Consider the following 16,108-nt stretch of genomic DNA (forward strand, 5'->3'; position numbering starts at 1 on the left):
TGCGTGTTTCGGAATTACGAACCTTCGGAATTACGATCCTTCGGAATTACGAAGTGTAACACCTCACGACTGGCCCGCGATCCGATTTTGGAACAAATCGCATTTTGCTCACTTTCTGAAAATGTGATTAAAAAGTAACTTTTTCGAGGTTCAAATTAATTTAAAGAATACTAACTTGGGATGATTGCAAGCCTTTATTTGCACTTCTCAATTTCATACTGTATTACAGGTTTAACAATATTGTTGATGAAGAGGCCTATAATTTATCAACTCAATTCCTGAGGTAAGATGGTGATACAATATTATCATGTCTTACTTTTATTTTGCTACATTAAGATCGCTATACGTGTATCTTTATCTTTTCACATCCACTGACATACACCGATCCTTGAAAGGCATATTCATTTTTTTTAATTGATAGTGCTATGCAATACATCACAATTAGTTACTTTAAACTTTTAGAAAAATAGTCACAATTATTATTTTTCTACAAACGCATCAGCAGACATTTACATGCATATTACCTAGTAATACCACTCTACTAGAAAATAATTTTGTAAAACTATTCTTTTTACATTTGTTTTTTTATAATACTTATATTTATCATATTATCTGCTGGAAATAAGTTTTGTTTCATAAAATTTACATATTTTTCATCTTTAAAATTTCAACATTTATTAAATCGTAATACTACCATTGTCTTCAATTACTTCTTAATAAACACATAATTCCACATATAACATTAATTAAAACTATACATTGCACATATTCATCTGAAGTAAATACTAAATCGTCAACATTTTCATTCCTCAATACACATAATTTCAGCTATGAACTTTCGTTTCTATATACATTTTAATAACAACCACAATATCAAGTGCAATTCTGATATACAACATATCTATTTACGCATGGTGCTAGTCCACGTGACTTTAAAGGCCGTGGTATGACGGAAACTCATGACTAAATTTGACGCACAATATTCAAGAACATCCTATTACATCTAGGAAACCTTCAATAACAAGCTTTGCTTTTCAGAAGGTTTCTATTTCATTTCATAATGTTATATTATATTTTGCTTTACTTTGTAACCTTGTTGAAATTTTGGAATGAAATAAATTCGTTATCAATCAATCAATCAATCAATCTAAATATCTTAACCCAGAAAACTAAAGTCATTATATCTTCATATCACTTTCCACAAAAACATTTTTGGGTACCAATTTAACCTGTATAATTGCTTATTTAAAAGGTACGAGTGGGTACTTTTGGTACAAACAATTAAAACAGGAGGACATTTGCACCCCTTTATTCACATAGGGTGCAGGATTGCACCCTGAAGGTGCTGCATCCGTTCCACGACTTAGGCATCAGTCAAGTCGCATCAACGAAATCGACACCAAACAGACCCGCAGTATAATACATTCGAAAGGTAAACTCTGGATTCGTCTCTTGCCGACCCGTCCACTCACCACATGGTCTACTTTTATTCAGTCTAATGCCATTCCGTCCATCAACATTTCGTCTAACCATTTTGGTCCAATAATTACCTTGCCTAATCACCATTTCGTCTATGACCATTTCGTCTAATAACCAGTTGGTCTAACACCCATTTTCTTTTTATTCATTTCGCCCAATTAACACTTATCTGATTAGACCAAATGGTTTATGGACTAAATGGCCATTATACAAACTGGTTATTAGACGAAATGGCAATTGGGCCATGTGGATAGTGGACGAATTGATGACAGACCAAAATGATAGTAGACGAGTTTCTGTTTCTTTTTCTTTTTATGATAACTCCCACAGGAACTTGGCAGGACAGCGTTTTGCTGGTAAACGCCAATCTGGTGTATTATAAACAATTACCTAGGAAACATTACCAAGTTGGTTATTAGACGAATTGGCATAAGACCAATTGGAAATAAACCATTCGAAAGAGAGTAATAGAGTTGATCGATATGGAGTCGGCTTCGTTGGTGTGACTGTGACAGTATAGGTATTACTCACTCCGCGGATGATTCAAGAACACAGAAAACGTATTGTCAAAAGCCCTTCATGACAGAGAGCAACCAAGGAGTCTTTGTCGAAAATTGGTAAATCAAAACAGCAGTGTCGTCATGGACTCTGGACAAACACATGCATGCAATTTTTCGCCCAGTCCGAATCTTCGGACGATCAGCTGTCCCGTCCATCAACTTTCGACAAAGACCTCTCAGCTATCCATTGTGATTTGAGTTGCATTTTCAAAGGAATTGGTGCGTTGTAGAAAAAGTTTGCGTAGTCATTGCGAAAATACGTTAGCCACGGACTGAACGAAGGGTGGGTTTATAGCACCTACATAATTCATGGTGGAACATTTTTTGGAAGCAAAATTGATTACAAATAAACTGTCTGCTCAAGTTTCTCACAGCATGAACAAAATGTTGAAAACTAGGTTCGACTTTATCAATTGTGTAAAGGAAGGATATTCACCATGAAAAATGAAACCATATCATTCACATTATAAAAAGGCTTTCCGATTCGTATCGGAGCGGTACAAGAACGTAAGTGTAATCCATGTAACGCGTATAACACGTAAGTAGAACGTATGCTAATTGTGTCTTTTATCTATAATTATGATAGGCATATGTATCTGGCTAAGTATTTACAAATTCAGTAAGCATTTGCAGAGGTATACCCCAATTATTTCAAAACCTAGAATTCTGATTTAAGTACATAAAAAAAATCACGACGAAGTCCCAGTTACTTAAAGCTAAAGCTAGGGTTACACCAAAACCGAACTCTCCCGAATATTCGGACCGATTCTGCCCGAATACGACCTGATTCAGATGGATTCGGTGCCTATCCGACTCTGATTCGGGGAACCTCCCGAATAAAGACGAATGGGTCCGGAAAATGTTTCGATTGAGCACAGAATCATCAAGAATTGACCCGAATCAATTTTGGCAATCCCGATAAATAACTCCGAATGCCTCCCCTAAACCAACGGAATGTCATCCGAATATTTCCCAAATGTGGCCCGAATGAAATTTGTTGTGGTCACATTCGGGGGTATTTGGATTTTGTACTTTGTTTTCGGGGGTTTTCGGCTGGTTTTGAACATTTCAAAACGAACCTCATTCGTCCGCGAATGTTTCCGAATCCCTCCCGAATTTTCTCGCATTCGAGGAGGGAGAACAGAATACTCCCGAAACCACCCGATTACGTGTATTCGGAAGGATTCGCAGCTGAATCGGTTGCGGTGTAATCATAACTTTAAGGCCTTGTTACACCGGAACCGAATCAGCTGCGAATCCAACCGAATACACGGGAGTAATCTGTACTCCCTCCGCGAAAGCGAGAAAATTCAGGAAGGATTCGGGAACATTCGAATCTACCGAAACCATCCTAATTAGGCCGAATTCGGCGAGAATCGGTCCGATTTTATTCGGGAGAATTCGATTTTGGTGTAACCCTGGCCTTAGGGATTGATCATGGACTGTGATTGTACGACTGATTATACACAATAATCAAAGCAATTAAACGTAGACATAAGACCCACGATCAATCACGAAGCTTTATGTTACCGGAGCCAAGAGAAGAAAATGGAAAGAGGAGAAGGAAATAAACTAGTGAAAGTCTAATAAAGGAGGAGTCAAGTGATCAATGGCAAGGTTGGTGGCATAATGGTCGTGGTTGAAAGGACATGGGCACCATCTTTACAAAGAATTATGATTGATAAAATCAACTACAACACTATGGAAGGCCAGCGACGCCAACATAATTATAAAATACATGTTTATTTCAAACATTTTTTTCTAGATGATGATGGATACTCATACATTCGCCGTTGTCTTTTCAATTCAGTGCGCTCACGTTTGTTTACAAAAGACGTTGTGTGAATTTCCTGAAGGAAACAAAATTGTGGCAATGATGGACTTCCATAAAGTTCAGGTTGATCGGATCAATTGCAGCTCTTTGTCAGATGGGACCCTGGAATAAGGGAAAGGGTAAATGGAGTCGGAACACAGAGAGTGGGAGAACGCGAAAGAGAGAGCAAGAGGGAGAGGGGAAAAGAATGAAAGAGTAGAGAGAGAGATGGAGAGAGATATTTAAAGGTGAAAAGTATCGGGGCGCGATAAAGTGACAAAGGAATATGACAGTACTTTCTCTTTTAAGCTTTACGTATAAGGCGATGGCGACACACTACTCGACCGGCCAGCCTCTATAACAGCCACATCTGGATAGCCTAAGGCTGTTCTTGACTTTCTTGTTCCGTTCGCTGTCTGTTGGGTTCCTTCGAGGCATCGTAGAGTGAGATCTCATCCGCTTCGGACTCGTCTAAACCTTGATGAGGCCTCTCCCGACCGGTCTCTTCAACACTATGGCGCACACCGTAACCGAAGTAGATGATGAAGCCTGGATAATGGGGTTTTGCAAAAAGGGGAGACGACAAAGATGACATCGCAATATCAGAAACATGGCTATGATGGACTGTTTTTTTTTTTTTTTTTTTATTGGTTGGATATTCAAGGAGAAAATGATTCCATAGATTCGGCATAATTCTCAGGACGATTGCAATTGTGACAATGAAGATTATATTGCAGGATTCAAAAATCAGTATGCCGGACCCTAAATTTGCTAATTGGGTGAATATCCAGTGAGATTTATGAACTGCAAGAAGAGAAAAGGACTATGATTTTGCTCTGAAATTTTTGTCTATATTCAGGAACAGGAAGTTTTGTATCCCGTAGTTCCCTGTTATTGAAATCGATTTTGTGCAAATGGTACAAGCTGAAAGCAAATCATTCTCACCTATAGCAAGCCAGACTACGAATCGTATCCATGTTGCTTTAGAGAGCTTGAACATCAAGAATATATTGAAGAAAGCCGAAAGAATTGGTAGATAAGGAACAAAGGGTGTACGAAAATAGAGCTCCATTTTATTCTGAGGCTGCTTCTCTATAACCACCAGTAGCACCATGACGATACCGATGAGTAGGACTAATAGTGTGATTGCCCACCAGGCACCTTCTAGGACACCCGTTTCACCTATAACTAAAACACCACTGAGGAAGAAAAAGTCGACGCATATTATGGAGACACAAATTATAACGCTTCTGTAGGTCGCTCTTGTCGGCTCTTTTGGAAGTTTGTTCTGGCTACTGGTTGCAGAACCACCTTCTTTTGATTGATCATCTATCAATTGCTTCGTCATGCTCTGGTCAATTTTACCGGAAGGTTCTGCGGACGTGGCTGCTGCTTTTGGGTCAGGCCCCGTGGCGCCCTCTGCGTCGTGAATTATGTCAAATTCCTCGCTATTGGGGGATAGGTTTGTGTATGTCTTGTGCTTCCCTTCTCCGCCGAGGCCAACAAGAGCGGTCTCCTCAGCCGGTTTCTTCTTCTTATGCTTTTCTCCGAGTCGTTTGGCTTCTTCCTTATCAAGACCGATGACACCAGGTTTGTATCGCAAGAGAAGAACGCAAATACCCACCAAGGTGTAGGACATCAGCGTGCCAATCGACATCATCTCCACCAGCTGCTCAAGATTAAAGATCAAGGCCATGAGGGCAGTCAACAAACCAGCCGATATAGCAGCATAGATTGGGACATTGGAATGGGGATTGACTTTCGCCAGGAACTTGAAGATGACACCGTCTCTGGCCATTGCGAAGATGATCCGAGGTAGCGGGAAGATGGAACCCATCATGGATGTTGACAGGGACACCAGGGACCCTACGGACACGACGTACTTGGCAAAAGGGAGTCCGCGCTGCTGGAAGACTACTGCTAGTGGAGCGAATTTGGCAAGGTCGTCGTAACGGACCATCAGGGTCATGACTGCGGACACACTGACGTAGGCAATCAGGCAGATGATCAGCGTCAGCATGATTGAGAATGGGATAGCCTTGCTGGGGTTGCGAGCTTCCTCGCCTGATGTGGCTATGACGTCAAAGCCAACAAACGCGTAGAAACATGTAGCCGAACCGGCTAATACCTAGGAAGAAAGACAAAGAAAAAATATAAATGCAACATAACTTCCGATGGTTTGACGATTCTTACAATTTGAAATGAGATGAATGCTTGTATGTAATTCAACTGGAAAAGCGTAAAAATTGGCAAAGATCAAATGCTATAATAAGCATGTGTTTGTTACCACATAATTTGCTTTTTTACGAAAATTTCATAAAGTAATGACGCTTTGGTGAGAAACTTCTCGCTTAATACGACCCTACAATCTTAGAAAAATCTAGAAGTGTTAGCAACACATTTGACATACTGGCTGATGCAATCTTAGTTATGTCCATTTGTAGTTTACGTCTACCATTCAGTGAATTTCTTAGCAGTTCAAGAAAGAATTCATTCAGACGAGCGATTGCCACAATAATAATCAACACTTTGATCGTGGGTATTATCGGAAAGACAAGCAAGGAGGTGCGATAGCTCAGTCGGTAGAGTGGGGGCTTCGGATTCTGGTGACCCGGGTTTCGATTCCCACTTGGTGCGCTAGTGCCCTTTGGTAAGGCATTAATCCTCATTACAAGGTCCCTCGGAGAGGACCTTGAGCCGTCGGACCTCTGGTTGCTTGCTTACAAGCATTCATGCTTTCTTAGCAATCAGGTAAAAATATCAACAATTACCATTCTTTAAGATAAAACCGCCTGCAAACCGACTGACAGTCTAGACCTAATGCATATGACGCCATAATCTCAGAGCGCCCTCCCTCAGAAGATATAGGAATACACCTAAACAGAGTTGTCAGAGATGTGCCAGTTGCAGATCACAAACGCATGCAAGGCAATGGCTTCAGCCTAGAAGATGGTGGCGCGATGACGTCAAAACATAAGGTCTATTGGTCAAAAAAGTTATAGAATTTGTCGGTCTGGAGTCGGTTTCACCGCTTTGAATGTTTTAATGCTAAAGCACCACATACCCCCGAAAATCCAAACGGAAAGAACCCATCTCCCCCAGTCCAGTTCTCCCCCTCCACGTAGAACGCTCCGGCGCCGACAATGAATACGATGACGATGAGGTTGATGCCGGTGAAACCTAGCATGACGGATGAGGACATCTTAGCACCGAAAGCGATGATGACGGTGACTGCGATCAGGAGACAGAAGGCCAAGAAGTCAGGGTAGTCTCCAAACCAAGATGAATTAAAGGTACCTGTGGTTTGTTAGAGAGATATAAAGATTTTGAAAAAATAAAATAAATAAAAATAATTTGTTGTTGATATTCCCTTATTCTCTAACAAAATGTTATGAGATATGAAATAACGTGAAGGCATTACTAAATTTTAGTAAAATTGTATAGTTGCGTGAAAAGTGTTAGGGATCTGTTATATTAGTAGCTCCATGGTTTTGATGAACATTGTTAATTAATGTGTGGTTTTAATTAAAATGATGCACAAATTCACACGATAAAACACAAGGCTATGATTAATACCGTGAATCATTCATTTAGTGCGTACATATATTCATTTATAATATATTTGTGTTGACAACTTCATTGCGCTTTTTATCTACTTGCTGAATCCACATGTATTTACATGTATGTTGCATATTCATATTTGCACAAGATCGTTTTGAATGTCTTTTGACGTTTGATGGAAATGTGAAGAAAAATTGAGAATTAAAAGTAGAGAGAAAAAAACGACCAAAACAAAAATTGAGTTTGGTTTCCGTTATAAGAAGTTGGGCGATTCCACGGTAAGTCGCATTACACTTTTACGTGTCTTATTTAATACTTAGTGCTGTCGATTTTACAGGGGTCAGTCTTTCTGTCAAGTTTATATTGTCAATTTATCTTTACATCAGAGGCTTAAGAACAATACATACAGAATTGTTGTATGGTGTATATTGCGGACACTGTGACGTCCCCAAAATCGGTCAAAAGCTAAGGGCTCGAATTATACATGCTGTAGTCAATCCTACACATTTGTTTGAAGGGTCGTCAACAAAGCGAATGTCCGCTATGGATCGTCGGGTGTTTTCAAGCAAGTTAGACACGAGAGAGATATATCCCGGGGATATATTCATAATTAATGATTCATATTTTAACCTTCTGATTCGAAAGATTGAGATGAGTTGATGGTTGATTGTTAGATTGAAGACGTGGCTAGAACAAGAAAGAGGGAGACAGAAAAAGAGGAGTAAGATAAGGGAAGAGAAGGGGGATGGGAAGATAAGGAGAGAGAGGGGGGGAGAGAGAGTGGGAGAGAGGGAAAGGGGACAGAAAAATGGGGAGACAAGGATAAAGGGAGAGAGAGAGGGGAGAGGGTGAGAGTTGTGTGGGAGGAGAGTTGGGGAGGAGGGGGATAGACAAAGTAAAAGTGAGAAACAGGCGGAAATAGAGAGATGGAGTGAGCATGAGAGTGGGATGGAGTGAGCAAGAGAGTGGAGGGGGAGAGGGCTAGGGGAGGGAGAGAGATAAAGAGAGAGGGGAGAGAGAGAGATTGTAAGAGAGAGAGAGAGTGGGACAGAGATAGTAAGAGAGAAATAGATAAGGGAAGACGGAGAGAGATAAAAAGAGAGAAGAAAGAATGAAAGTAGGGGAGAGAGGGAGGTAGAAAGAGATTAAGTGAAAGTGGGGGAGAGTATACGTGATGGAGAGGGCAGGGGAGAGAGGGGGAGATAGAGAGGGAAAGAGACAAAGAAATAGAGTGGTGTGGACGAAGGGGAAATAATGCAAGAAATACGCACTTCTCATGCTTCTTGCATGCAAAATGGCCAACTCGATCAGAAAAATCAATAAAAGTGAATCCGGTTTTAAATGTCATAGAGTCAGCGATTCGGTTACTTTCATGGCATTTCCATTTCACAAATGAGTGGCAGGGGTGGATGATGATTTTAAAATAAAAAAAGTAACTCTGTAAAACCTATTATATCAAGGGTAACTTCAGCCTAGATATAACTTCTCGTAACTAGAAGGTAGACGAGACGGCTACAGATCAACATGAGTAAGGCAGATATGACCTTTTTTGTAAAGACACACTGCTTGCGTGAATTTGAAAAAGACTTCAATATAGCAACGCAATGACGACGTAGAGGAGGTCATAGCTTTATCCGAAGCCTAGTTCGATCACACCAATTTCGAGGGTGCAAACTTTCCCAGTACCGCCATAAATAATACCCTAAACTGTTACAATGTAAATCTGACGCGAGAAACTGGCAGGTTGAGATGAGATATGAGAAAGGTCAAATTGCTAGAGGATTTTACAGGTCATCGCCGATGAAAAGCTCGATCCATCATATACACCATTAAGGTATGGCGACAAAAAAAAATTATAGTTGGGGTGCATAGGCATATCACACTCTTAAGTCAGCCATTTCATGTCTGCCATCAATTTTTTTAGAAAAGAACAATTTTTTCAAGGCGATGGTCATAGTGTCCTATCTCATTCCCTGCAAGCAATGAATAATTTTCATCTTTGCCAAAGTAAAACGATCTGTTGATATGACGATGAAAATATAGAAACTACGATCCAGACTACGAAAAATTCAACCAATCTTAACATGACCACCCCTCCTCCTATAAATTGCTATTTTCAACAGAATCTTAGATGTGTATATGCGAAAATTCCCCCCTCCAAAACAAACAACAACAACAAACAAACAAAATAGATTAATAAATAAAGAATAAATAAATCAATAGATACACTGTTAAAAAAAACCGTGATTTTACAGAGAAAGAAGAAGATTTTGCAGAAAGCAATAACAGAATCATTCTGTAAAATTCATAAAACAGGAATTTTTCTGCAAGTTAACAGAACAGGTCTGTTTAAAAAGGGGAAAAAGGTGTTTATTTAAGGCAATTTGTAAGAATATACACCAAATACCAATTTTCTGTAAGATTACGCAATCTGGTAAGATTGCAGGTACTCTCGAGACTCTGCTGCAGGAACTTCTTTTATTTTAAGGATAAATTTTCTAACAGTGTAAGCTTATTACTCTTTATTCATTTATAAATAAAGTAGTAAATAAATTTTAAATAAAATTGATCTATCAGCTTTATTCATGTCAGCTTATTCATAGAATATGAGCCTACAATTCAGCAAATAAAAGTGGAAATGCTTACCAACGTGAGTTTTGATATGGGTGCTAATGGTCGCATTCAACATGGCATCGAGGTATTCACTCCATGCCTTGCCCACGCTAGCACCAGCGATGATGTTATCCATGATCATGCTCCAACCAATCACGAAGGCGAAAAATTCGCCTATTGTGACGTAAGAGTAGGTGTAGGCGGAGCCAGTCTTGGGAACACGGGCGCCAAACTCGGCGTAGCACAACCCTAGAAGTTGAACAGGGAAAATTGGTAAAAAAAAATAATAAGAATAAAAAGGCAGTATGTAAATAATAAAAGGTGCTACTTTCATTTCATCACTCGAATACATTTACGATTATATCGACAGAAGGAATATACAGTAAAATGTAATGGACGATCAGAAACGAGGAGAGAAATAAAAGAAGAAGTGAAAAGAAATTGAAGGAGAAGAAGATGACAGAAAAAAAGAAAAAAATGAATGGAAAATTATGCAAAAACTGAAAGCTGGATAAGAGGAGGAAGAACGAGGAGAAGAAGAAGAAAAGGAAGAAGAAAAAAATAAGAAGAAGAAGAAAGGGGAGGAGGAGGAGAAAGAGGAGAAGAAGAAAAATGAAAGTAAGAAGATAAGAAAGAAGGAGAAAGAGGAGGAAAAAATAGAAGAACAATAAATTGATAATCTAGATTAGATGTGAACATGCTAGGTGAAACCAGTCTACTTTTACAGACAAATTGGTAGTTATGAATCGAGAAAATGGACCGATGGCCTGCATGTAGCAGAAATTTGACCATTTCTATTTAAATAACGAGTCAAGACTTCATTACTATTTTTTGTATTCATTTGTCACATTAACCGCTTAATACTATTTTAATTCCAAAATGCTTTGTAAAAGAGGCATGATAGGCAACGCGCTATCAACCTCAGCATATCTTTAAAAATTAGCTCATTTATACCCATAGAAGGGATAGTTCGGATAATCTGAATAGTTTGAAAGGAACTCGTACTCTCATTTTTCAGAGCTGAAATTATGTTCGAATCATAATTTTCAGTTCGTGATATTACAGATAAAGTGCTATCATTGTGCGATCTAACTGGATAAAAAAAGGATGTGAGAGAGTAGGGAACAAAGCGAGAGAGAGACAGGTAGAACAAATACAATCTTCCTTCATCCGTTTGCTGTCAGCTTGTAACAGATACTCTGTTATTTTTATATAGAATTCATATGAAACGTATTTCTTTCCTGTCCTCAATGAATTGATTATGTAATTTAACCTTCAAATGCAATGACCTGGATGGATGGATTACGTCATACTGAAGAAGAAGAAGAAGAAAGGCGCGAAGAGAGGTAAAAACAAGGGGAGAGAGAGAGAGAAAGAGAGAGAAAAAATCGGGATGACTACGGCGAAGACGATTGTGATAAAACAAGGATGAAAACGAAAATCGAAGAAGAAAGAAAGCATAAGAGGAGAGTAACCAAGGAACAAAATGACTAAATTTAGCAGAACTCCAAGGTTAACATGCCTGTCTCATATCCTTTTAATCTAATTCCATGTGCATTTTTACTCCCGATCTATGTTCCACCCAGCATTTTCCGCCTTCAGAAAACCAAAATGCCAAGTTATCCACCGGCATACAATCGCAATCCTGACAAGCGTGACTTTCATCAGGGATACTGGCCGCTATAAGTTTCTCTTCATATCGCTTTCTTCCTCAACTCGTATTTTCCTTGTCAGCTGTCCTGGCAGCCATTTTAATTTCATTATCTTTCCCGAATGTCGCGCATATCAAATCATGTCTCTTGAATTTCATCGATAATTCATAAAGCGCCATCCCACTTTTCCGAATCCCATGACTCTATACCTATCTAAATGCCCAGCTTTGTTCTTTCATATATAATTATCATTTTACAATTTACATGATTCGCGTCTACGCAAGGGCGGAAATCTCTCCCTAAAGGTAGGGAGACCCGAAAATTTTACAAGCAAAAAAGGGGGGTAATCATCCCAAATGTAAGGTAAGGTCATTTCAACTAAAATAAATTCAACAAGCAAAAAAAAAGGTGATTACCCAAAACGGTAAGGTCATCTCGTCAAAAAATACATGTTTTATTTCGATTTTTAATGACGTATATTTCTTTCCATCATAAAGGAACAAAAAATAGTAAGGGGACATATTGTGTCCCCCTATTTAGGTAGGGGGACGCGTTCCCCTTGGATTTCCGCCCATGAGTATACGTCAGCCGAGCATGTCAAACACTCTAACAATAAAGCGCACAAGCTTAACGGGTCGAACAACAAAAAGGAATGACATGTCCTCAAACGCAGAATAAGCTATTTAAATTTTTTTAGGACTCGATAATTTGGCTATTCTCTTGCCATTTACGATGTCAATAAAATTCATTTAAAATGGCACAATCTATCACGCAAAACATATTTATATGTCATTTTATCCACATCATATATTTTTGAGAGTTTTCACTCTAAACAGGGAACGCGGAATAATTTTGGAGGGGGGGGGGGGCTGACCATGCAAAAACACAACTAGATGGTCATTTTTAATTTTCTTTTATACACGGTTAACCCTAATAGGACTGGGGGGCATGATAACCCCTCCCCCTCCGCGAATCGCGCGATCATTCCGGAACGCACAAAGCCAGCGGCCGCGAAATTTTATGGCATTTTCCTTTGAAATCTCGCACAACTTTTGAGATCATTTTCGCGAAATCCCGGTATAGCATCGCGACACCACGTGACTTTTAATTTTTATACATTGTGTACAAAGTCCATGGGATATGATATGGTGATTAATTTTCATTCTAATTGGTCTGTTTAACTGATTTACGGCTGAATGTAGTTATTAAATGGTCAGTAAGAATTTATCTTGAAAAAGATTGAAACAAATGATGAAAAACAAGGAAAGACATGACAGATTCTTGAAAAAACAAAGAAATACATTAGGCTTTATGATTTAAGATTCAAAATTACTGATTACAAACCCATCTTTTCACAATACCGTTGGGGAATGAAATCCTATATCCTTGACTGACAGATGCGTCCCTTTAAGTGATTGCATTATGGAGGATCTCTTCAAGCAGAAGAGGATATTGGCAGACAATAAAGTAAGGCTGAATTGACCTAACTTCATCCTATCTCTACTCAAGCGAGTATTATTACCAGTCCATGCATATATCACGCTTCAATCATCACACACGCAGAAAGCATAATTACATGAATTTGGAAACACAATTTACGACGACAAGCGAAGCAGTATTACCATGGGGGTACAGAAACGCGTTGATTTTTACGGAGGCCTTTCTTGGAAGAAATCGTTGACTTAAAACCATTTGAGTGTATATTTGTTTGATCAAGAATGTACATTGTTTGCTTATTACATTTCCTGATGCAAATATGTAAGACAAAAACATATTTACATTGGAAATTGGTAAAAATGTGACTATCAAATGATTCAGAATTATAATTTTTCTACATTAAGCTGTAGGCCTAATTGGCGCGGGGGTCCAGAATCGAAAGTATGGGGTAGGGTACAAAGGGGGGGGGGGCACTTTACCTTCCAAAACTCTGTGACAAGTAAAAATATACTCCTCCAAACAGCCCCTCCCATTGATATTGGAGGAAAAAAAATCGATTACATAATACTCTCTAAATTCCTAAGAGCTAATCTGTTCCCAAACACACTCCTCTCAGAGTGAGACAAGGGACCAATCATTTTGGAGTGGTATTTACATCTTTTGAGAGTGCATTATAACTCCTCCTGGAGTGAAAAGTGCATATATTTTTTTACACATTTTCGCTCCTGCAGAAGGAGCTATTATCCACTCTCAAAAGAATAAATCCCACTCCAAAAATGACTGGTCCCTTGTCTCACTCTGAGGGTAGAGTGATTAGGGTCCAGGGGCCCGTCTTACAAAGAGTTGCGATTGATCCGATCAATGGAAAGCCAGCAAAGTATACATATAAAATGCATGTTTGTTCAAAAACTGTTTCTAGATATGAATGTATATCCATAAATTCATTGATTTCTTGACAATTTTGTGTGTTATCCTTTGATTACAAAGGACAGTTTGAAAATTTCCTGTAGAAAAAAATATGACACTGATGGATTTTCAGAGTTACGATTGATTGGATCAATCGTAACTCTTTGTAAGATGGGGCCCAGATTGGATCTTTAGTATTTAGAGTGTAGTTTCCTCGTGTTTTTACTCCCCCCCCCTCCCCCCAAAAAAATCTCATTGTTTTCTTCATGGAGGAGGGGCATAGATTGACCTCTGACCTCTGGCTGCCGTGTCAAGTTGAGATTGATCTTCCATGTCGATTTACTAACTTAAAAATGAATAGACCAGTTCGTAGTTACATCAGGGACAATTTTGGTCAAATGACCTTTCATTTATTTAATTATGATAGGCAGATTTCAAAGCAGGATATAACATATGCATGCCTTACATAGCAGGATGAATAAATTGAATTATACCAGGTGACTAGAATAGCACACCATTGAAGACTCCATGAAGGTATTTGTTGCATTTCTACTTTGAATGCATATTATAGCATGTTGTACAATGTACTTGGCAAACTGCAGTGAAATACCAGTCGTGGACGCATTTTTGTTCTTTGTGGATGCAAATGAAAAACATATTTGAAAAGAATATATGAATAACCAAGACACCAAAGTTTGTGCTTATCTCATTAAATTTTAAACCACCAATGCCACTCTAGTACAAATGACCTTTCTCTGATCATGCGCAGAATCTTCTGATCATGCGCAGAATGGAACTACGAACTGGCTTATTACTCGTGAGAAGTCATTACACTTATTAAAAAAAAAGTTATTACCATTCACTCACTTTAAAATATGAAAATATACATACAAATACTGTTAACGCTTTTGTACTTAGATCTCATTTTCATTATCATTTCTTTTCTTCTTCGATGTAATCTGGCAATTTGAAATAAATAACGTTCTATAATTTCCAAGAAAACTGGCAACGTCTTGCATGAACCAAATCTATACCGTACTGAGAAAAGACAATTTGTGACTGCAAGGTGTCTAATGCACAAAAGTAAAGCAAAATCGCAGAGTAATTCAACAAATTGATTCGATTTTCGAGTGCTTTCGCTTTAAATTGAGAAAACTCGTCTTCCTCGTGCTACAGCTAACCGAGGAGCTTCCATCTCCTTGAGCTAACGAAGCTTGCTCATCTGGTCGGAAGATATTGTCTAAAATGCAATATTGCCGTCGGCAACACATGCAGCTACTTTCAATCTCGCTTCAGCTATCTTTCTTTCTCTCTCTCTCTCTCTCTCTTTCTTTCCCTACCTCTCTCCGCTCTGTCTCCTCCTTTCTCTTTCTTTCCCGATCTCTCCGTCACTTTCTCACATTCTGTATCTTGCTATCTCCTCTCTACTTCAATATTTGTTCTTTATTTGATTTTATTTCCACACTTCAATATCAATAAGTATGATCATTTTCAACATTACATAATAACTAGATTTTAATTCGTCATGCGGACGAATTAGGTGGTCTGTCCTTATTCTCGCCATCATGATCACTATTTCCATGTTCAAGCAGATCAATATGATCTTCATGATGACAACGGAATGTTCATTATGGATGGAATACTTGCGAAAGTCGGGAGATGATAAAGAACTGTGAAAAGGGTCTCTTTGATATATGAAAATACATGTGATATGAAAATAGTAATTATAATCTGTTTAATCTTGCTAATTTTTAACTTTCATACCTTTTGAATACCATAAAAGATCGTGTACGAGGTGGTAAAAAGAAAAAAAAAATGAAAAAAAAATCACCTTGTTCACCCCCAGGACTCGAGCCTGCGCCCCCGAGATCTCAAGTCAAGTGCGTTATCCATTGAGCCACGATATTCCCCATAGAGATTACACGTTCCCATAGAGATTACACGTAAGCAAATTTGAGAATTGCAAATCCAACTTTGCAAGCGAAAAACGGGCATGATCCCGGTATCTGATCAAAAAATGGAGGGCACACTTCCGAAAGCTGAGAATCTTAGCTACACCATATTCAAAGCTCAGAGACAACTGACAA

At 38.7% G+C, this 16,108-nt stretch overlaps 1 protein-coding gene across 1 annotated transcript; it reads right to left on the minus strand.

Annotated features, from left to right (window-relative positions):
- Nucleotides 1-171: 171 nt before the first annotated feature.
- On the minus strand, nt 172-14,354 carry LOC129276928 (cationic amino acid transporter 2-like). Its single transcript, XM_064109162.1, has 5 exons — nt 14,318-14,354; nt 10,060-10,275; nt 6,917-7,149; nt 4,798-5,980; nt 172-4,401 (listed from the first exon to the last, which is right to left on the minus strand). The coding sequence occupies exons 1-5, from the start codon at nt 14,352-14,354 to the stop codon at nt 4,232-4,234; spliced, it is 1,839 nt and encodes a 612-aa protein (XP_063965232.1). The 3' UTR covers nt 172-4,231.
- Between the last annotated feature and the right edge of the window lie 1,754 nt (nt 14,355-16,108).

The sequence above is a fragment of the Lytechinus pictus genome, chromosome 14 (genome assembly GCF_037042905.1).
Source record: "Lytechinus pictus isolate F3 Inbred chromosome 14, Lp3.0, whole genome shotgun sequence".
NCBI lineage: Eukaryota > Metazoa > Echinodermata > Echinoidea > Temnopleuroida > Toxopneustidae > Lytechinus > Lytechinus pictus.

What these genes read in the sequence shown, in the direction of transcription:
- LOC129276928 (XM_064109162.1), bottom strand. Translation starts at nt 14,354, where the DNA reads ATGGAAGATCAATCTCAACTTGACACGGCAGCCAGAG. An exon ending in CCATATCAAAACTCACGTTG is followed by an intron (nt 7,150 to 10,059) that starts GTAAGCATTTCC and finishes AACAAACCACAG; the next exon opens with GTACCTTTAATTCATCTTGG. An exon ending in TTCCGTTTGGATTTTCGGGG is followed by an intron (nt 5,981 to 6,916) that starts GTATGTGGTGCT and finishes CTTTCTTCCTAG; the next exon opens with GTATTAGCCGGTTCGGCTAC.